Raw genomic sequence first — 22,936 nt, 5'->3', positions numbered from 1 at the left:
CACCTCACTAAAATGTGCTTTATTTGGGTACTTTGCTGCCTTTGACCCTTTCCAGAAGCCTGAAGCAATCCAGCTCCATCCCCCGGAGCTGGGAGGGTGGAAAATCGGCCAGAAAAATCTCGCAGGAGCAGAAAGCAGCGGCTATCACCAGTATCAGAATGCCACAAATCCAGATCAAAGCATCCTCCACCCTCCCTCAGATCTGCATCCAGCAGCAGGGGAAAACCCACTCAGGGCTCACCTGGCTCACTCCCTGCCAGTTGAACGTTTGGAATCACATTTGCTGCATCTGAAATAACCCAAAGGACTCGTTAAACTCTTTCAAGATACAAAATACCCATTTTTGCCACTTGCTGAAGGTATCCAAATGTGTCATTTTTCTAGCAGTTAGAGAAGATACTGAGTCTCTTTCTCTACAAACAAATACAGATACAAAAAGCCAGTTAAGAGACTTTCTGGCATTCGAGAAAGGAAATGATAAATGTAATACAACCAGTTTTAATCAAGATCAAAGCTGCAGGAGAATGCAGACAGACAGTCTAGACTGCTTTACTTTGAAAGCCTAAGCATATAAAGCAACATCTGCAAAGAACATTAATCACATTTAGTCCACAATCTTATCACCTCCCAAGCAAGCAGAAACAACTTTTACTTAAAAGTCATATGCTTCTATGTGACAAGCATTTTTAATTATCTTTAAATTAGATATTTATCACTGATTATAAAGCTGTTCTGTTCACTTTGAAATAAGCTGATGTAATTTGAAATACACTTGCAGAGCTCCCTGGACAAAGAATGGAATAAAGTATTGGTAAGGAAGCCTGGTGAACAGTAGCAATTATTTTACATGGCTGGTATAGAGTGGGAATTCTTGAAATATTGAATTAAGTTCTGATTTGCTCCTCTGCATTTCAGACCACAACTCAGCAGGCAGAAATAAAGTGAAAGATTTTTCTCTTCAGTTTTCTTTAGCTTTGGAAAATAACTTGAGAATATAAATAATCAGCTTTCTTTCAATTTTCTTTCTATAAAAAAATTTATCTCGCTCCTGCGCTTTAGTGGAGAATTTAAAAAATGGAGAGATGGTGCATATCTACATTTAGAGTATTTATGTGATAATATACATCTTTCTATACAAAAGCAATTTATTCTTTGTTTACCTTGGTTTATTTTGCTTATATTCTGGTCCATTCTCCCTTATGATTTTGCTTACTCACTAGCAATCATTTAATTTCTTTTATTAGAAGTGCCTTGCATTAAAGTTTTCCCCTCTGCCAAGGTTTTCATACAATCTACCCTTCAACAAGAGCCTGGCAGAGACAAACCCACCAAAAAATTCCATCATCTTACAACCCTGAGGCAACAGCTGTGACAATTTACAACATTATAAACCCACAGAGGCAAAGAACGAAACTGGGAATTTCTACACTAAACTCAACTTCTCCAGCAGCCCCACATCCCACAGGAGAGCTCGAGAAATGCAGCAGCAAATCCAAAATTTATGAGTCTTATTCAAAAATCTGGGTGTTAAATTCCTCAGTTCAGAAGAGCCAGAGTGTGCAGCCTCCCCTGCAGCAGGATTCACTGAAAATAGGGATTTTTAGGATTTCTGCTGATACCTTTCAGTTGGAGATCCCTTTGCAGATCCCTTTTGGAGAACTCTTTGCAGGCACTGCTGGCCATCCCGCTGCTCCTGTGTGCGATTCCTCAGTCTCTCCACAAATTTATGGACAAAAAGATAATTCCTGAATGCCTTTTCCCCCACATCCTCCCCAATCTGTCCACCTTGCTGCTCCAGCTCTCAGCTCCAGAACAGAGGTTTTGCAGCAGCAATGCCCCAGTCTATCCCACCCTGCACAGTGGAGATCTCACTGAATTTCTGTGGAAAAGCACCTGGTTTATTTTCCTGCTCAGGCAGCAGCATCCTCCTGAAGCTCTGCAGCGTTCCTGGAGTGCTGGAGCTCATCTGCCTGAGCTATTTAAAGAATTTCCTATCTTTAGGCCTACTGACAACACTTTTTTAAATTTTTTTCATGTAACTTTAACCTCCCACAAAAAGCAGTTGAACAAAGGGAGACTCTGCACACCTTCTGAGACTCCTACACCTGTGGAAATTGGAATGCTTGGAGAAATACCCTCATATACTATGATTTCAGTTCATTTCTTGGTGTTATTTTGTTATTTAACTGGGCATCTCACAGAGCCACAGCAAGGCAATCTATTTTCTGGCCAATTTTCAATTTGTGATCAATACCAGCATAATTCTTTAAGTTAAAACAAATTACAAGTATTTAGGTAGAGCAGGAAATGTTAAAGTGCTGTAGGATAATGCAGAGGCTTGCTCAGAGCTTGGCTATTTATCTTCAAAACCCTGGGACTGGTTTGGGCTGCAAAATTTTAATGAGGTAAATTTGATAGTATAACTAGAACTAGACAGCTGCTTTTAAAATAGCAAATAAAATTTAGTTTCAATCCTAACTCCAGCTACATGAACTTCAATTTTTATTATCTCATCTCATGGAATGAACCACGTGGCCTAGGAGAAATAACACTGTGGCTATTTAAAGACAAGGCAGGTTCTGACAGTTCTCACTGAACTTCCAGTAGAGACCAGAATTCCAAAGTCCAGGGATGAATCAGGGAGTCTCAGGTACGTGACCCAAGAAAACAACACCACAAACAAAAGCTTTAGGGCAAAAGCGCTGCACTTGCACCTACAAGATAATTTGTCTTCTAAATTTAGATAACAATTAAGAAAATGTTATCTAGTGACCTGAAATCTGGAAGGCACTTTAGGATATGATTTTGACCTTCTAGTTCTTATTCAAGAACACATTTAAAGCCAGAATATGAATGCTGTTACTCCATTTAAAAGCCTCTTGACACTTTGACAAAGTAACAGCCTTAAATCTGATGATTGAAACTCCAAGTTCCACGGCAATAAAAGGCTCAAGAGGGTTCCCTAAACACGTTTTTCACAGGAACTCCCCGTGCCCAGAGGCAATGGGGTGAATCTCTCCTGCCTCTCAAAGATAAGAGGACAAAGATGACTGTGGATATATTGCATTAGTTTATTTGGGAGAGACCTGCCAGACAGGTGAGCTGCTAACACGTCTCCAAAAACACTTCTAGGAAATAACCAGATCATCAGTGAGAGAGGAAAATGACAACTTTTAAGCTATGCTGCATGAAAGATTACAAAAAAGACATTTAAGCTACAATTCTGACTATTAATGCCATTCTCTGATAAGTATGAATTCCCCAGAAGTGAAGTGGCTGCTTACAACATGCAGGATTCCCTAGAAATAGCATTCCACCCACTGCACGTGGAGGCAGGTGAGTAAGAGGCAAAGAAGATCTCTTCATGGAATCTCCCGTGGGCTAACACTCACTAAATATGATGAATTTTGGATTTTACAGCATTTTGGAAGATCAGACCAGCCTGGAGTACCCTGTGTTAAGCGAGGCTTGAGAAAGCAGCTGTTCAAGTAGTTCTTAAATAAGTAAAAAGATGAAGATACTTTTCAGGCCAGGGTGTAGGAACTACAAATTCAGAATTTTACCTTAGAAGTTATCAATGTATGAGTCTTAATACCAGGGGAAATAAAAAAAAAATCTGTATTTGAGTCCAGGAGTACAAATCACATAAACTAATTTTGATCTGTTTTGCTCAAGCAGCACTGCTGATAAAGAAGCAGCAGGAGAGGATTCAAGAGATGAAAGCAACTGAGCAGAGCCCAGGCCACTCAGTTTGGATTAGCCCATATCACTGCCATGTCCCACTGTGCCTAAAGTCACCCAGAGGAGGCAGCTGAGAGCCAGCAGCCCCGAATGTGCTGACAGGGACCTTTGGGGCTCGCTGAGTGTGAAGAGAATTCAGCCATGGGATGGATCACACAAACTCACAGGGACAGACTGACCCCCTAACCCCTCTCAGACTGCACTGCTCACCCCCTCCATGCCCTGCAGGATCCTCCCCGAGGACAATGTGAAGGGCCAGGGAATCACAAGCACAGCTACAGCTGAACTCTACAAAACCAGCCGGTGACCGAGCTGAGTGAACTTTGCACGGGCTCACCAGGGCTGATCCGCCCCCTCCCTCCCCACAGCGGCTCCAGCCCGAGGAAAAGCCGGCCTAGGGAGGGGAGGGGCCGCTCCCTTCCAGAGAAATCCAGGGACAGGGAGCAGGGAATCTCCAGGCCAAGGGACACGGCGTTAATGCGGGCTCTGGAAAGCTCCTCAGCACAAACTCCGAGGCTACAACTGCTTGGAAGAGATGAGGAAACAAATGTGTCTGAACACACACAGTGTTGGAAAGCACAAACAGAAGGTTTGAGGCCTAATTTTAATCTGGATTCTCCTTTTGAGGAGAATTTCGAAAGCATCAGACAATATGAACTGTAAGGTGAACTAAAGGCTTTTGGCAGCAGCATTCAGCATTTGTTTGATCTGGAAGTTCCATCCAGACCCAAGTTTAATCACCTCTGAACAAACTATTCCTCCCTGAATTTGTGCATCTGTGAGATCATTTTATATTTCCACATGTTCTGAAACATTGAGTTCTACAGTTTAATTACCCATCATTAGTAGATGTACTTTTTCTGTTTAAAGTACCTTCATCAATCATTTGGGTGGATTTGATGTGAAGCAGCTGGCCAGCAGGCTGAGCAGGAAGAAAAGACAAGTTAGCAAGGTACTCAGCCCCAGAAACATCCTGAAATGCATTTCCCTGGTGATCACACAAAGGTAGGATGTTGGCATGGATTGGGATGGAGAAATCACAGGTATTTAGCAGTATCTGGGTTATTCACTTCCAATTCCCAGCCTGATTTAATCCAGAATAATGCTTAAAAGGAAATCCTTCAAGTTTGATGCTGGGAATTTTTAGAACAGAAAATAACTCAGCAGATTTCAAGTTGTTTATATTTAGTTATATATGTGCTCATATGGAACCCTTATTCTTAGCTATTGGGGATAAAGAAATATCAAATGCATCCAAAAGAATGCATTTCATTAGTAGAAAAATTAAAACTTTTCAGGTATGAAGGGACAGAATAATGTATTTTTACAGCTTTACTTCCCTTAAGATAGGAAACATCAGTGTCACGGGGATTGCTGACTTTCTCCAGAGAAATTCCCAAGTTGTATTTGGAGTTTCTTACCCAGAGTAGTCATAAACACAAGTTTAAGGGCTTCTACTGCCAGATGTTGTGTTTGATGGAGAAGTGCTTGTGCTCACACAGAAACAGGTGTTCCTCTTGTCACAGCTGAGGAATTCACTCAGCAATAAATCCTCCTGGCAGGCCAGAAGAACACCAAAGCTTCACAAATGCAACAAAAAAATTTATGGGAGAATTCTCATGTCTTGCCTGCTCCAGGTGTTTATCCTGTGGTAGTCGATGAGTGTTTGAACGTGAACACAAACAGTTCTATCAGTAAGATCAATAAAGAGAATTTGCCTTTGCAAAGGAGAGGAAAAATTGTCTGGTTTTTCCTTTGGATTTTTTTGTTGTTCAGTTGGCTGGCTTTTGTTGTTTGGGTTTTTTCCCCCAGGACAATGATTACCTCCAGACAGCCAACACAGCAACAGATATTTAATAAATCACTGGCCAAACAGCAACAATGACTCAACTTTCAGTGGAGCACCCTCAGGAGTGGTTTACTCTGTCCTATCAGAACAAAGCTGGTGTTATGGAGCCCACACCAGGAAAGCCAGGCTTCCCTGAGCTCCCTTCCTTGAAAACCCAACAGAGGCAGAGCCTGCCACCTCCCTCCACGCTGGATGCAGTCAGCAGCAGTCCCACAGCTCAGGTGGATGGCACATTGCAGCTGCCTCAGCCTCTCCTCTCAGGATGTTTATTTAAGCACAGCATTATTTATGCAGAGATACCAAGGTCAGTAATGCCCGGAACTCTGGTATCCCACTTCCCTGTGCAGCCACAGCAGAAATCCAGGACTCCTGAGCACAGAGTGTGGAGCTGCCCTGGGCACTCAGAAGGGAGCACAGAGCACACACCAACTCCTGCCCACAGCAATTACATTTCTAGACTCAATGCTTCCATCCAGCCACCCTGTGAGAAACGTCTGCTAAAGTTTCATTTTAAGTTCAAGCTAAACTGTTAAAGTTTGATTTTATTAAACTTTAACGAAACTACAACAAAGGACTAAATAAAGAAAAATTACAGTGCTGGGAGCCCCCGTGACTATCAGCCACGTGGCTCATCTACAAAATGGATGCTCTGCCTTTTACACCCTCAGCCCCTCTGAAAGTTTTGTCAGTCAACTCCTTCTCTGCTGTCCACTGGTGGAGATCACTTCTGCCACCTTGACTGGAGGCCAGGTGTTCTGCTGTGCCTCCTGGTAGCAAGCCAGCCTCCTCTACATGTCTTGGCTACTAAGGCTACAAGGGAGGGAGGGAAAGAGGACTATGGAATGACATAATAACATTACTATAATCTATATAATATCTATCTCTTAATTCTGAAAGCCAACTATCACATTACTTATCTATACAACCCTTCCCAGGATTGAGGCCACCTGCTTAGATCACCAGTAACTTTTTTAAGGACTCCACACACGTGCTCTCCAGCAAAAGGCACCTACTGGAAATTCCACAGAAAAGCTTTAACGTTATATTCCCAGGATATGGATGCCAAGAAGGATCAGCCTTGCTGGAGGGAAGGTGGGCACAAAAGAAATCAATGTACAGGCAGGCCTCTGCTCCCCAGTGGTGGCACTGTCTCTCCACAGAAGCCACCACCTCAAAGAAGGGTTTAAAAATTCTGCTTTAATTAAAAAGCAACTTAAATATCACAGCTAACTGAAAAAGGAAGAGGATGATGGAAACAGCAGCCTGGGCTTTGGAACACTGGCTTCTCTCTTCCCTACAAGGGAGGATGAGACGGGAGAGACCATGGTTGGGATAATAACTCAGGTAAGATTCCCCTGTGCTTTTAAACTGATTTGACTTCCAGTCACACTCTATGCAGCATTTCAAAACACTGCTACTAGAGACTAATTCATCTCCATTTCAATGCCCAGGCTTGGATTTCAGCACAGAAGTTGTCCTCATGTAGAATTTCAGGGAAGATTAACAGTAACAGGACTCTGAACAAAGCCCAACAACAGCCTGAGGCTGACTTCACCCTGCCTGTAACAAAGGCTGAGAGCTCAGGTGCTGTCCCAAAGACTTGGTTAACAGCTCAACTCTCAGCACCACAAACTCATCCAGAGCTTTTCTTTCCAGAAGTGTGCCCTGCTTCATGGCTTTAGTCAATTCGTGACTGACAAGCTCCTGACAGGTGCCCAGGTTCTTACACACTCACCTGGCAACTGGAAGATGCTCCTGGGATTGAGACCTCTCAGGAATCATGGCTGTCCAGCTGATCTGCAACATTCACCAGACCATCCCCTGTTTGTAAATGGGATTCCTGGTGCTGTGTTAAGTGTTTTGATTCAGTACATTCAGGCATTATCAGTCAGGGTTCTACGTTTAAAGGACATCCCCTCATTCTCCCCCCATCATTTCCAGACCTGTTAGTGCTGTCTGTTCTCTTCTTGGGCCTGATTTTAGCACAAAATTTGATGCCCACCTGCTCAGAATAAATGTCTAAGGACATCTGCAGCCAAAATCTGAGTAACATAAATTAGATACTGCTAAGATTATGTTGCAAATAGTCATTCCAAACAGTTTTCTTAAATCTGGGATATAACTGGATTTTACTGATCACTGTATCAGCCATTCTGTGATTGTGTCAGTCTGAATCTTTTATTTAGTTCTCACCTCATTGTTACCAGAGAACCCACAAGATAGGAGAGAATTTTATCACCTATTCCTTAGAATGACAGAATCACAGAACATTTTGAGTTGGAAGGGGCTTTAAATCTCACCTCATTCCATGCCCCTGCCATGGGCAGAGACACCTTCCACTATCCCAGGGTGCTCCAACCTGGCCTTGGAAACTTCCAGGGATCCAGGGGCAGCCCCAGCTTCTCTGGGAGCCTGTGCCAGGCCCCTCTGCTGTTCTGCCTGGAAATCTTGAGTCTAGAGCCCCTAGAGAAAAATGTGATATGAAGATAATTTTAAAAGCAAGGGAAGAGGAAAAAATAAAACCCTGTGAGAACAAGCCTGCACTGAGATCCTCAGAAGAATGCTGAAAAAGAGAAGGAAATGCTTTCTGAAGATGGAGGTTATTAAAAATGATACTGAACTGTGCTGTTTTCTCTTTCTCACCCAATACATGCACAGAACAGCTCCGTTCACCAACACTGAGTTGGTTTCCCTTGATAATTCCCTTCCTAGGACAATGCAGGCAGTCCTTATTCCATCCATCCCTCTCCTTGCTCCATCATCTTTCACCCAGCTCTTGCCTTTGATCCTTGTGGGAAATGGATTTGTAGAAAATTCTTAAAGCTTGACAGAAGGTTCACACAGTGTGTATCTGTGTGTGAACTTTGAGATAAGAAATGTTGACTTAGAAATGCCATGGAATAGGATAGAGATTTTTAAGAGAGAAATGGAACTAGAAACAAGTTTTAAAGGATGGTCTTGTAAATAAGACTGGATACTTTAGAGGAATAGAACTATGAAAGATGCATTGTAGTGTGACCCACGAGGGGTAATTTTGGATTATTGGCTTTAAGGCATTTACAGCATGGTGTGGCAAAAGCTGATGGGCAAAGAAACACTTACAATGTATTGTAATTAATAAATAGCTCACTTCTGATTGTGATGGCATGAATTATAACATCTGTATTGTCTCACCTTCTCATGAGACTGAAAATGGAATGAAAGTTTTTAGAACACCTCTGTTACCCCATCTCTAATCCAAAAAAATCCCTAATCCAACAGATCCTGAGTGCAGAGAGCTCTGTGCTGTTTTTTCAGTCATTTCTGCTGCTGAAGCAGATTGGATCAGCCCAGCCCAAACCCAGCAGCCACGAGGGCTGAGCTGGAGTGAGGAGGGACAAAATGGGGATGTGGGGGAGGAATCACATACAAAGAAGAGGAACTCTCAGTCTCACTGTTCTCCTCGCAGCTTTTCTTAAATATCCTACAACTAAAACAACCTTTTTGGACAAGAAGGTGATTAACAAGTTTTTGAAGCTGGCTGAACTGCTGGAGGAACAACTAAAAATCGTTGATGTTGTGAGCTTGCTTCTAAAATTTTTGCATTACTGAACCTCTCTTTCAGAATCAAGGAAGACAATGGGGAAAAGAGTTCAGATGGGCAACAGAAGCTCCTCCAGAATACACTTTGTCAGCATGTACATACCCCAAATTCATCAAAACCAAATTCCAACACACATTTTTTACTCTTACACATGAGAGAAATGGGAACTCATAATTTACCTCCTCTCTCCCATCTTCACTTCGAAAGAAAGAGCTTCCAACACCAAAGTATTTGTGACATCAAGAGGAAAATTTTTGAGATTATTACATTTCAGAGCAATATTTTTGCAAACAAGGTTCCAGGAAATTCATTTTGCTTGATTTGCCATCCATTAGAATACTTTAAAGCCACTGGAAAAGTCCAGCTGCACTCTGGAGCATCAGGATTTTTCAGGAGGGATCCACTCCATTTCTACTGGAATGAAAAGTGGGATCTGTGCTCTCCTGGCTTCCCTGGAAGCCTCTGACCCAAGAAGATGTGATTCAGAACTCTGTCAGCTGAACAGGAAAACTTTCACCTGAAAGCTCTGTTTCCATGGGTGCTTTCCCAGAAAAGTGCTAAATGCTGAGTTTGGGGCAGGAATGGAGGCAAAACCATCTTGTGGTTTGAAATCACCTCCTCACAAATTAATCAAGGTTTCAGAGCCAGGTTTTAGTACAAGCACAGCACATAAAATCTCATCAAGAGCTCACTTCTGATCTTTATCACCCCAAATGGGCGAGGTCAGGTGAGCCTTCATTTGTTGGGGTCTGTCCCCGTGACACAAGGTGAAATGAAATAAAATGTAACCAAGCTGATACAATTTTTCAAAGCCATTGCAGATCATATTTTTAACGGGCTTTGTGTTAAATTTAATAAAATTCAATTATCCCCAGGGACAACTTGCAAAACAGATCCTTTCCAAAATTTAAGATCATAGAGTTAAAATTAAAATATTTTACCAGTGGTGTTTCCTACACTACTTTAAAGGAGCTTTATAAACAAATGATGAAAAATAAATCACCTAATTCTTTATAAAAAGTACAATAATTCAAACAATTGTGTGCCATTTTGCAACTTTCACAGCCTAAATGTTTTTCAACCCTGAAACATGGAAATATTTAAAGAAAACTCTCCCATCATGTAATTGCTGTGAGCTAAAGAGAACTAGCTGTACCCTCTACTGACAAACACTAGCAAAAATTTCTAAAATTAACAGTTACTGCAAAGTTTAATTTTGTCTTGTACACTCAACACTGTAACTCAACAACAAAATTAAACCACTTCCCTGTTTATGTGGAAATTCCTAGAAGGAAACAGTTTTTCATACTAGAAGGCTTGATAAAATGATTGGTCATATTTAAAAATAGCATTCAAAACCAGATCAAATTTCCATTTATGTGCTGATATTGAAATCCAAGAATTCAAAATCCAGCAGAAAGAATGAAGACCACTCCAATCTTTAGGCAGCATTTAAGGAATGGAGATTAGTGTTATCTAGGTGAGATAAGAGCTCTCAACCTGAAAAAATAAGGTCAGGCTTCAGTTTTAAATAAAAGGCACCTCTAAATCACAAGCTGGTGAGGCACCAAAAGGCAGGAAGCTGCTGAAACCCAGCTAAATCAGCTCAGAGATCTGCAGACAGAGCCAGCCTGGGATGGGACAGAGCTGCTCCTGTGGGGAACGCTCTGGAGGAGGATGAGGAGCACCACAGAGACCCTCGGGGCTCCCCTGGGACCCAGCCTGGTTCAGACCTTTCTGGAGCTGGGGGAACAACTCAGGGGTCTGCAGACACTGCCAGGGGCAGGGATGGCACTCCAGGCAAATGGGAATTTCATGGAATTCCACAAGGACAAATGTGGTGTCCTGAGCCCTGGGACACAGCACCAGTACAAGTGGGGACTGCCAGCATGGGTGCCAGCTCTGCTGAAAACAACCTGGAGGTTTGGTGGGCACCACACTAAAAAGTCATTTCAAAGAGGAAATGACCATTTCTACTCAGAGCTGTGACGATGAAGTGACATCTAAGAAGTGACATTAAAAGCAGGCAGGCAGCAGATTACAGAAAGCAACTGCACAGGGCCTGCATCCAAACTGCCAATGCTCATCTCCAACAGGAATCACCTTTAAATATGAAATAGATAACTTGAAGGGAAAATTGAATAAATAATTGAAGGAAAGAAATGTATCCATCGACACCTCAGATCACAGCTGGCCCAAGGACTGTTCCCTCCCCTCAGACCACTGATCCCAGTGAGCCCATGCAGCCCCTGCCACCCTGGAGCACAGATATCCCTGCCCAGGGCTCCATGGAATGCTGCCCTGTCCCAGAGCAGGTGCTGGCTGTTCTCTAAGTGGGACAGCTCCCAGTTGAAGCCAGGGCTGAGCTGGAAGGCAGTAAATGATGCCAATGTTTTCACAGCACACTGATGGCACACACTGCAGCTCTCAGGCAGGACATGAGGGAACTCTGAAGTGCTGAAGCTGCAGGAATTCTGGTTCAGCCCTGCCTGTGCTGCCTCCTGGCACTGCCCTCAGACCGTGCTTTGTGTCATCTCATTAGACACCACTTGGCATCAGCTACAACACTATCAGGGCTGCACTGGGAGCTGAGCAGGGCTTGTGTTCCCCCGCAGCCTCATTTCACTGGGAACTCCAGAAACAGGCAAAAGAGACCAGCCACAGATCGTCCCTAAAACATTCTTCACATCCACAGTCAGTCATACCAAAAAATTTCAAAACAATCACTGAGTTACTTTACCGTTGCCATTTTTTTTTTTCCAGAAAAAACAAACAAGAAAATCCCAAACCAAACAAGCAGAAACAAAACTAAACCAAACCTGCATGTTTTGCTCTCATAAAAAGTTTGGTATCTTTCAGAAAATACACAAATCATATCCTACATGGTTTTGAGCACTGTCTCCCTCCTGCATTTCTAAAAAGGACGGATTTAGCATCCAACTTGAAAAGTCAATCTGCCACAAGAACCTCTGCAATTTGTTAGAAAAATAACTTGTTTTTCTTATGTGCATCCCATTAAGGGATAAAAGACACACAAAGAGTTAAAGCTATTTAAAAAGTAACACAATTCTGAGCTATAGGGATGCTTAGCATTTTCAAAATAATTACACAGATACTTTCTAACAGAACTTTCAGGTTAAACATCTTCAGTAACTTCTAGGGTATCAGCTTTAACAGTGTCAATTTTCAGAATTAAACCAGCAAAATTTAACTCATTTGCTGCCATCATTAGAGAAAGTGGAAATCTTCCCAAGTGTGGCAACTGCCTCATTTAGGCAAAAACCAAAACCAGATCAGCCAGCAATGCCTAAATTGTATCGTAATTACAACATACAATTTTGCTGTAAATGCAAAATACAATCTTAATTCTTAGTTCTAATGAGGCAGATCAATATCTCAAAGTTCAGGAAGCAAAAGAATTTGAGAAATACTCTTTTTGGCCAAGATACAACATCCATCTTCATAATCTATTCTCTAACTGTAGACAATGTTTCCCTCATGTAATTAAAGAGTTATAAAAGCAGAGAAATGCATCTTGGCATTTCTTACTTGCCCATCACAGTTAAGAGTACATAGGGGGTTGCTTTTAATTACATTGTCATTTCAGCATTTTGTATTGAATTACCACCTAATTACAGATCCATATAAATCCTTAGAAAAAGAAGTTCTGCTTTAACAAAGTAAGGAATCTCCAAAGGTGATATGGAACCATTTAAATTCATTGAAGAACTCAGAGCCCTCTTGCCAAGTAACAGTCCCCAACATCCCATTAGGGCCAAGCAGTGCAGTTTAACAGTTCCCAACCAGACACTGTGGTGAGTAACTCAAGAATAACACCAAAATTAATTACAATTTTGTACTGACTGCATCCTGAGCGAAACAGATTATCCTGCACCACTTTAACCAGAAACACCAGCAGAACACGACCTGACCAAGCCTTTCACAAGGTGTTTTTAGAATTTGGAAACACAATTTCCCTTCCAAACAAAACACAGAGGTGCCAACCCCACAAGTGCTGCTGTTGCTGCAGGGTCTCGCTGTGAAGTCCCCAGGATCTGGGGTGACACAGCCACCCCTCAGACCTCTGCTGCCACCAACACAACACAAGGGTGTCCCTTGCTCACTCTGTCCCTAACGAAGCTGCTCCATGAAGGAATCCCAGCACAGTTCATGAGGAGAAGCTCACAAAAAGTCCCACCAGCACAGAGGTGAAGGCTCCATCCTGCTCATCCTCCTCTGACTGCGTGCCTGCGAACAGGAGCAATTAATCTGGGAGAGATGGGGAACAGGAGCTGGGAAAGAGAGGCACATTTTTCCACTGAACTTCTGCAGAAAGAGCCCAGCTTTCTGCACACAGCTGTGCTGAGGTGCTGTCACCAGCAGGACCTCACACCTCCCAGTCTGAGCTGATCCCACCCCAGCACCACCAGGGCTGCCTCCAGCTGCTCCTGGCTGCAGGAACAAGCAGCGTTCCCACAAAAACTTCCCTCCTCTCCAAGGGTTTTTCTAGTATCTCTAACCACATAACCAAAGATTTATGGCTCCAGTTAGTACGTGAATTGTCTGTTTTTCTTGTTTCCAGTTACAGCTTTAACTAGGAAATTCTGAAGAAAACCATAAATGTTGATTTTCCTCATCAAGAATTAAATTATTGTGAAACCATGATGATAATTATGCAATGGAAAAAGCCTTCCCTGCTCTCTTTGCACCAACAACTGAAGGATTTGATGTATCTAATCTACATTTGGGATTCCTGGCCACAGAGATATGCAACGTAAACAACATGGCAGTAAATATTCATTTTCTGTGGGATTAAGCCTAAATATGCTCTGCTGTTTGGCACTGCAGTCACAAACTGTTTCTAAGAAAAAACCCCTCCACCACCACACAGACAGTGCAGGGAGAGAAGACAAGAGATGCCACATAAAGTCACTGGCATCCAATATCACTTCAATTCCATACGGAAATAACAGGAAATAAGATGTGCCGAATTTTAAGCACCAAGGCAACAAAAACACATTAAGATTTCATCACACAAGAACTTGGCTGTAAAATCCGTAATTTTCTTGATCTTTTTAGGGAGTTTTCATTTTCAGGAACATCAGAGAGCTAACAGCTCATGGATGCTACCAAGCAGTTCAAGCAGGCATTTGCATTAAGTTGCTTTCAGTTAATTAAGTGGTGGAAATGCATCTCTCCTACACCAAGAAACCCCTTCCACAATCAGATTCCTTGTCAACCTCTCTCTTTTTACAGCCTGGAAAAACTACAAGTGGAGAAGGTTGGAAGAAAAGATGGAATGAATAGGAATGAAAAACATTGGAGGTGCTGTTATTTTTTCCCCTTCCCTAGAATTAATGATATGACAAAAATTATTGTCTGTGGTTAAACAGAGAAGAAAAAAAAAGTATTTGTCTGTCCTCATTTGCTAATCAGCCAAACTCATCACCTAAGGGATTCTACTCTCAATTTCCAGAAAGGTGGGAAAGGGAAAAATAAGACAACCATTCAAATACTCTCCATGAAACCCAGGTGAAAACCATTATTCCTGCAAACAGCGATTCTCTGCTTGCAGAAAAGAGCTTTTTTCCCCTCACACAGAACACCTGCCCCTCAACTCACACCCAGCACATGCAAACAAACTTATTGAAGCCTTTTCTTCAGCAAAGCCTTGTGTGTGAAGGGTAGAGATGCAAATAAACTCATGACAGCAGCATCTCTCTGGAAATGTTTGGAGAGCAGAGTTCCACCAGAACGATGTTCTGATGTTGCATTAGCACACTTACAGCTCTCTTCAGAGCCCAGAAGATTTAGGGTTTATAACTGTTAAGTATTAACAGATTACTTAGAAATAGTTAACAGATTTTTGAGCTGTAATCATTTATAACATCAAGCTCTCCATAACTCAGTGCATGATTGAAAACAGTATTAAATGGGTTTATTTAATGGAACAAATCCTGCTCTTAACAGCAACATTAGGAGTGCCCAGTGGAAACACATTTAATATAACAACCTGTACACTCTGATAAAATAAAGGAATCTTTACTTTTAAAGCAGCACTAATTCTGAAGTGGTTTATAACCCTGCAATAAAGTGAATAAAGTGATTAGAGTCCAACCACAATCATGGACAGCTCGCAAGGAACACATCAGCAGAAACAATTTCACAAACATTCCCAAACCTGTGGCAGGATTTTCCAGGGTTACCAAGTTAATAATGAAAGAATAGTAAAAAAAGAAACATTACACAAGTAAAATCAAAGAAAAAGTCTCATGTCCCCCCTCAATTCCAAGGACACCCAACCATTCAGCTTGTAAAGTCATACCATGGAAAGCAGGTATTACAGTTCTCAATAGATTTTTTTTTTTGGGGGGGGGGGGCAGGGGAGAAGATACCATTTAAAAAATAATTTCTCTGATAATAATCACAGTGAGACAGGAAAAAATAAATTAAAAACCAGAGAATAAAACATCCTCCATGCAGTGAAAATACTACTTCAACTACAAAAGTGTCTTTGACATGCCAGTACCTTCATCTAAATCACCCAAGACCTTCTGGGTGGCTTGGGAATGATGTGGCATTAGGAGAAATAGAGAGGACCAACACTTTTCTGGTATGGTTCTTTCTGCTTAGGAGATTTTTAGCTTGATTTTAGCTTCAGTTCTAAAAAACCCAGGTCTTGTTCCCTGTAGGAGACTGCAGAGCTACTTTGATTTGGGACCACCCAGGCAGGGCAGGTATCTGAGAAGAGATGATGGGTTGGGAAATGAGGAGTTTGTGAGTAACAAAAGGAACGATGAGATTTTAAACTAAGATTATGGGTGAGGAAAATCCACTCCTCCAGCATCTCCCACACTTTCAGCTGCACGGGGTGTATTGTTTCAAAAAAGCTCAGAAAATTTCTGTTCCTGAAATGCTCTGAAGTGTAGCTCAGCAATCACAAAACCACCAGAACACAGCCACACTTCCCTGGGGAGGGGAGCACCCAGATAACATCTGCAGAGAGCCTTCTTTGATGAACAAGCTGCTTCAGTCACAAGTTTTCCTGTGAAGCTCCCCTCCAATCTCGCCTCACCTACAGCAGAGGCACAGGAAGCTTGTTCTGAAGTATTTTATTATTACTTCAGGATCTTCTGCTCCTTCTGAAATCAAACATGCACACAGGTTTATCTAAGAAGTATATTAGAGGGCACATGGAGAACCTTGACCCGGGCACTTTGTTTTCTTGTTTAGTTAATGTGCATTCATCTCAGCCTCTGGAGTTCCTACAGCTGGGTGCAAACCTACACCCACTTTTATCCAAGCATCTACAAATATGTTAAAGCCTAATAACAACACAGATGCTCTTTCTCAAATATCTTAGTCAGAACAGGGAAATATTTTCACTCTCTTAACAAAGATGATTAAACTCACTGGAAATTCCTGTCCATTTGTAGTAGTACATTTACAGCGTTTCATAGTGCAGTTTACAGAGAATAAAATAAATCACTTTGAACCTAAATAGCACTTCCACACCCACCACGCAGAAAAAAACCACAACATTTTCACCTATTAAAAGAACCCCGGTATTAATTGGCCATGTAAACATCTGCAGAAAATAGCTGTATTTAAAAATAAATGAACAAATACAGCAAACCAAACCCCCAATCGCTGAAAGAGCCTGAGAGGAGCTGGAGCTGCACACCAGAGAGAGGCATCTCCACACCTGAACTCCAGGATTTCTCAACCATTGCCAATATTTCAAAATATAGAACCTGGGCAGATTGATTTTCAGTCTAAAGACTGAAAAAGAAAATTCTGGTGATGATGTTAGAACCAATCCATCAGGTAGGGTTTTAAACTGAAACAAGTCAGTTAAGAAACACTACTCATTAAAACGCCTGCACTTCAAGCTTAAAATCTTACATAATCTTGTAGTTCTCATCAAAAACCCAGCAGTTTAGTGTTGAGTTTATTTATTTTTAGACTTGCCTAAAATTTTAGAGTGTCTGCAGTCCTGGTGTGAGTAGAAAATAGTATAATAATTGTTAAGTACCGGAACACTTAATGTGTAATACTGGAATAACCACCAAAACAATGTCATTAACATGAGAAGCAGCCCGGATTGCAGGCAGTTTCCTGCTCATTTAGCCAAGATTAATTCTTCACAGGCAAGAGGAACATTCTTTTCACCTTACCAAGGACAACCCGAGCGAGAAACGTTAAAGAAAAAAAGACGTTCTTTATTGCTTAGCTGTTCTTTTTTTATTAAGCCTGATAGGTAATGTCAACAAAAACCACTATTCTGTGCTCTAGGCAAAAGGATCTTAGAGGTGGACATGGAAGAGAGACAGACACGGAGAGCAGATGGCAGCAAGTCTTTCAGAAACTGTTAGTGAGAGGGGGAAAAAAAGTTTCCCTACAAAACATATTGCTGAATTAAGAGGAACGCTGCTGAGCTGAAAAATCAGGCATTAGGAAGAGACGACACACACGTCGTTACTGCAAGGCAAAAGCTGTCAGAAATCATGATTTGTTTCAAAAGAAGAATAAAAATTAAACACCCCGAACACCCTTCTGGCTGTCCTTAAGCCGCTGTGCCGTTTCCCTGGTTAGCACAGGCAGGGTTTTTGGGTTTCTCCTGGCAGCGCTCGCCATTTCACAGCACATTTAGCGCACACAGCGCGGATCGATAGCACTACAGACACAAGACGAGACTTATCCATTTACTAACCACAGCAAAACGGCCTCTTCAGCAAAATCCTCCAGCGTTAGGAGCTGGAAATTTAAAAGGCATCCTTACAGGGATCTCATTACTCCCTTCTCTCGGTCACACGGGGAGGCTGAGCACTTGTCTGGGAGCTTTTAGCCTGATAAACAAGTGTAGCTTTGCACACCCTGCAAGGATGCTAAAAACCGAGCCAGAGCACTAAAGACACGTTCCAAAAGCGGGCACAGAGCGCCAGGCTGGCTTGTAAACTCGCGTTAGATCCTCACTCAGCTCGTAAGAGGGGTTTTTGTGAGACTGATGGAGCTCCAAGCACGAACGGACCAACAGTTGCCCAACCACTGGTTGCTGCCATAACAATTTTCCTCTTGGAAAAGCGTGGGCAAGTCCTCACACCCCGCTCGCTTCCCAGGACTCAGAGCTGGCGTTTGAACCCTCAATTCTGCTGTTTTACAGAGAAAATTAGTAGATTTTTTTTTTTTCCTGCACTGCAAGGCAGTGACATAACGAATAGCAAAACACAAATGGTTACAAATGATTCTTTAGAAACTGCAAGCCTGGCTTTTCACCCCAATTCTGTTGGTACATCTCTACACGCACACACCCCTCGCTATCACCAAAGGACGAGCCCAGCCTTTCAGAGCGGCACCTATTCTAAATTAATGAAGCATTAACGAAGGTCGCTATTCACCAGTGAATAGTCCGGGGTAAGAGAGATCAAAGTGAAGGAAAGAGCATTTCAGCTGGGTAATTCTTATTTAAAACCAGCATCCAACACCGATAGCTGCGCTGCCAGGTTACTTATGTGACACTAGGTGGTTATATCTCCACATTTATTCCACACAATTGATCTCAAATCCAAGCGCTGCGAGCGTTTCAAGTGCTCACGTTATATATTTTTAAGAATAAACACGAAAGCAGTTTCTGCCTTTACAGTCGCTGCCATCCACAAATATTTGCCACCTGAAAAAAATAAGATTTCTTCTCATTCATACAGAGCCAGCCCAAGTTTTCAAGTGCTGACCCCAAAGCCCTCAGTTTAAAGTGACAAATCCAGGAACATTCACTTACCTGATGAACAAGAGATAAGAAAAACAGCGAACGCCAACTTGGTAGCAGCTCCCATTTTCCAATGCTGTTAAAACATTTAAGTGACTTTAAGTATCCAGTTTTCTGGGTCCTGCAAGCTGGAAAAAAAAAAAATCTCCCTTCTTGCTGAACCGTTATAAAGCAATTTATAGCAACATTTCTGCAGCAGGTAGTGTTTTAGTTTAGTGTTTAGTTTTAGTGTTCATAAAACACTAAAAATCAGGTTTGTTTAGACACTGACGACCTCCCCGCGGCTCTTTCTAGAGAGAATCCGGGTTGAGGGAGGGATAAATATATTTGGAACCGTGTTTCAAAACACACGTGTCATTTGGCTTCTGTACAAACGGTGGCAAAATTCAATTCATAAAAGTAATGCTACGAATCCACTTTAAAAAAAAAAATAAAAACCAAAACAAAGTAAGTCAACGACTAAGCTGCTGAGCGCGACGAAGTCTCTGAGTCTCCAAGTGTTTTCCACATCAGGCGTCGTGAAGGATCATCCCTCGTGGGTGCGAGTGTCGGGGGGTCGGATCGGGATCAGTCCAAGGCGATGTTTTCGTCCTGCCTCCCCCCCTTCACACCTCGCGTAGTGTTTGGGAGAAAAGCAGCTCCATTCCAGTTCCGAACCTCGGGGTGAAGAGAGGAAGTTTTTTTTTGTTTTTTTTTTTTTTTGTCAATTTGTCGATGAAAAACTACCTTAAAAACCAGCCACCAGCTACACGTGGAGTTTCTTTAATAAATGCTGAGGGATTTAAGCGTAGCCCAGGAGAGGGAAAGGGGGGAAACAACAGTCTGGGAACAAACAAACCTTCGGGCTTCCCGGGAAGTGGCAAATCTCTAGTCCTTGGCCAGGCAGCGAGAGCAGTGCATCCCCCCCGCCTTCGCCGCCCTTCTCCAGCACCAGCACTCCCGAATCCCAGCAAGATTTCCAATTCTTCTAGGAGATTTCCATCCCCTCCCCCCGCGAGAGGCTATATTTGGTATTTAAACACAGAAGAGTGGCTGGGGAGGGGGTACCAAAAAAAAAAAAAAAAAAAATTAAAAAATAAAATGCAGTATCCAGGCGCTGGGGAGGAGGGTGGTATATTCTTTGTGGCAGATCCTTTGCTGAGTGCCGTGCTTCCAGGAGAACTGGGCTTCCTTGGAAGGGAGGCGGCTGTGCCTCACGGCGGGCTGGGGCTGGATGGATCCAGGCTCCTCTCGCTCCTCACGGCTCCTGGATGGATCCACGCTCCTCTCCCTCCTCACGGACACATCTCCTCCTCGCCGCCCCTCCGCTGCTCACACGGAGACTCCACAAAATCCACCCCTCCGAGCTCAATCCAGTTCTTGCCTTTTTTTTTTTTTTTTTTTTTTTTCTTTTCCTCTTTTTTCTTTTCCTCCTAGGAGCGAGCAGCAGGAGACGGCAGGGGCGGGGAGGCAGAGCCTTCTCCCCGCGCCTCCCACACGGCGGAGCGGGGAGCGATCCCCTCGTCACCCTCTCCCCTAACTCTGACCCCGGCTCAACTCTCCGGTCTCCCGGGCGGCGGAGGCAGCGCGGCTCAGCCCAACTTTGTCCCTCCAGCAGTGCAGCTTAGGGGCTGGCGAGGCGAAAAGGCCGAGCCGGGGGATTCTCTCCGGGCGGCGGCGGCCGTGCCTAGAGCCCGCCGAGTGTCGCTGGCAGCGCGGAACAGCCCTCGGTGCCCTGCTGCCGCTGCTCCCCCGTGGTAATCTCATATCTACCCATTCACCCGTGTGGCGTGTGGAGAACCGGCCCAAGATGGCGGCGCCCGGGCGATTGTTTTTGTTTCCTCTCCGCCTCCCCCTCCTTCCCCACGGCCGCGGCGGCCGCCCCGGATTGACAGCCACGCCACCCAATCACAACGCGGGGTTTGTGCCTTAGCCCCGCCCACCCCCATCGCCCCTCCTATCGGCGGCGGGGCGGGGCGCGCTCCCCCGCGCTGGCCCCGCCCCTCGCGGCCCGCGCGCGCCGCCTCACGGGCGCGCTCCTGCCCGCCCTTCCCGCCCCTCAGGGCGCGGCCCCTCAGGCGCCCCTCGCCCCGCTCCGCCCCGACCCCCCCACGGTGTCGGTAACTCACCTCCGCGGGGCTCCTTCGAGGTGTTGGTGGGGCTGTGCTGTGCTCCCGGGCTCGGGTGATGGAGGCAAAACGCTGCCGGCAGCCACGCGGTGGGACCTGGCTGGGAGGGGTCACAACGGTGTAACGTGTACACAGCGGTGTGAGGCTGGGGCCGCTGGCACTGGGGTCAAATGTTGGCCTGGTCTTCTGCCTCATCCCCACCCCAGCTCGAAAATGTCCTACAGGTAGTCCGGGTGAGAGCTACGGCTGTGGTGGTCTGTGCTGTGGGCACGTTCCTCAGGAGCATCACTGCTGCTACAGCATAGAATCAGAGTCACAGAAGAGTTTGGGTTGAAAAGAACCTTTAAAAGTCATTAATTTCCAACCCCCTGCCATGGGTAGGGACACCTTCCCCCATCCCAGGCTGCTCCAAGCCCTATCAAACCTGGCCTTGGACACTTCCAGGGCTCCAGGGGCAGCCACAGCTTCTCTGAGCACCCTGTGCTGGAGCCTCCCCACCCTCAGAGAGAACAATCCCTTTCCAATATCCCATCTAATTGAAACCTGCCCTCTTTTAAGTTGGAATCCCTCCCAGTTGCCCTGTGAGTCGGCGCTGTTCTCTCCATTTTCTGGTGGGCTCCCCCGAGGTGCTGGAAGGCACCTGGAGTGTGTTTGTGGCCCTGGCTCCAGGTGAGATGTGCCATTAACAGCTGCCTGTACCTCCCCAGTGTGTCCTGTCCAGGTCATTAATTGACTAATTGGCTCTGCTCCTTCATGAGTTTGGTGTCACTCCTTACACTTTTTTTTTTTTTTTTAAACTGGATGCCATAAAATACATCTCTTGTCTCTGGATAAAAAAGGAAACCATGGCTCTTAGATCTGGAGATCTGTGTGGAAAAGCACAAGAGCCTTAGTGCTGGCCTTTAATTTCTGTATTCTATAAAGATCTGTAGTTGCACAAGCAACAAGTACCAAGTTCTTTGAGAACTGGTTATGCTGTTCACCAACCCCAGACAGGTGTTAAGTGCTCCCAGATTCCTTTTCAAACTGCTTGGTGGCATGGACTAAGGGTTTTTTTTTGGGATGTGAATTGTTGGTGTTATTAGACTGGAAGGAAAATTATCTGTATTTCACATACATGAATATACAACCAAGTCAAGGCTTAGCAACACTGCCAAGCTGTAACTCACAGATCAGTAACTAGACCTGGTGATCCACCAGGATCCAAGAAATTGATCTTTTTCAGTTTTTTTACATTGAGATGTCTGCTTGAGCTCTTAATCAGACAACATTGGTGTTTCTCTGTCGTGTCCCAACACTTCCCAACATTAAATTCATCCAGTGACCATATTTTTTTTTATGATTTGAAACATCCCAAACACAAAACAAGATGTCAGGGCTTGTGCACATCTAGAAGCATCAAGACATGTGGCAACACCTTTTATACCATCTTTTATCCAAGTATTTCAGAATGATTTACAAGCGTTAATTAATGTTAAGTGTTACAACACTCCTACTTAATCTGTAGTTTTTAATATTCTTCAATAGCAGAATATTTAAACGTGACCTGTTCTGCAGGTTGTGTTTTCACTTGGCTCAGCTTCTTCAGAACACTGGTCATGTTGCCACATGAGTAGGAAATCACAGCTAAAAATATTGCTGGTGTGTGTGTGTGAATATATATTTATATATGTACTTCCCATTGCAGGGATTTGGTTTAGTTGTCAGGGTTTTTTTTTTTTTTGCTGAAAGAATGTAAATTGTGGTCCATATTTCTATTTTACCAGTTGTTTTTGATAAAAATAGAATAAATGTGTCACCTATATAAGAGAATTTGCACGGATAACACGGCAAGGAGGTGTCTCTTACTCAAGGAGCTTTTTATCCTTAGGCAGGGGTTGTTTTTTGCT

The 22,936-nt window shown here is 43.6% G+C and overlaps 1 protein-coding gene across 4 annotated transcripts in view; it reads right to left on the bottom strand.

Annotated features, from left to right (window-relative positions):
• ACVR2A (activin A receptor type 2A) overlaps window positions 1-21,165 on the bottom strand; it is a 52,577-nt gene extending 31,412 nt beyond the window's left edge. The window contains exons 1-2 of one of the 4 annotated variants that reach the window (XM_053947086.1): window positions 21,048-21,066; window positions 18,952-19,596 (exon numbers count right to left, since the gene is read on the bottom strand). In XM_053947086.1, coding sequence (XP_053803061.1) covers window positions 18,952-19,006 — 55 coding nt within the window. In that variant the 5' untranslated portion in view covers window positions 19,007-19,596; window positions 21,048-21,066. Of the gene's footprint in view, window positions 1-18,951; window positions 20,787-21,047 lie in introns of those variants that run through there. The other 3 variants (XM_053947085.1, XM_053947089.1, XM_053947087.1) reach the window with 3 other exon arrangements.
• Between the last annotated feature and the right edge of the window lie 1,771 nt (window positions 21,166-22,936).

The sequence above is a fragment of the Vidua chalybeata genome, chromosome 7, assembly GCF_026979565.1.
Source record: "Vidua chalybeata isolate OUT-0048 chromosome 7, bVidCha1 merged haplotype, whole genome shotgun sequence".
In the NCBI taxonomy this organism is placed as follows: Eukaryota; Metazoa; Chordata; class Aves; order Passeriformes; family Viduidae; genus Vidua; species Vidua chalybeata.
The sequence above is the reverse complement of the archived record's forward strand: the minus strand, read 5'-3'. Positions and strand labels throughout refer to the sequence as shown.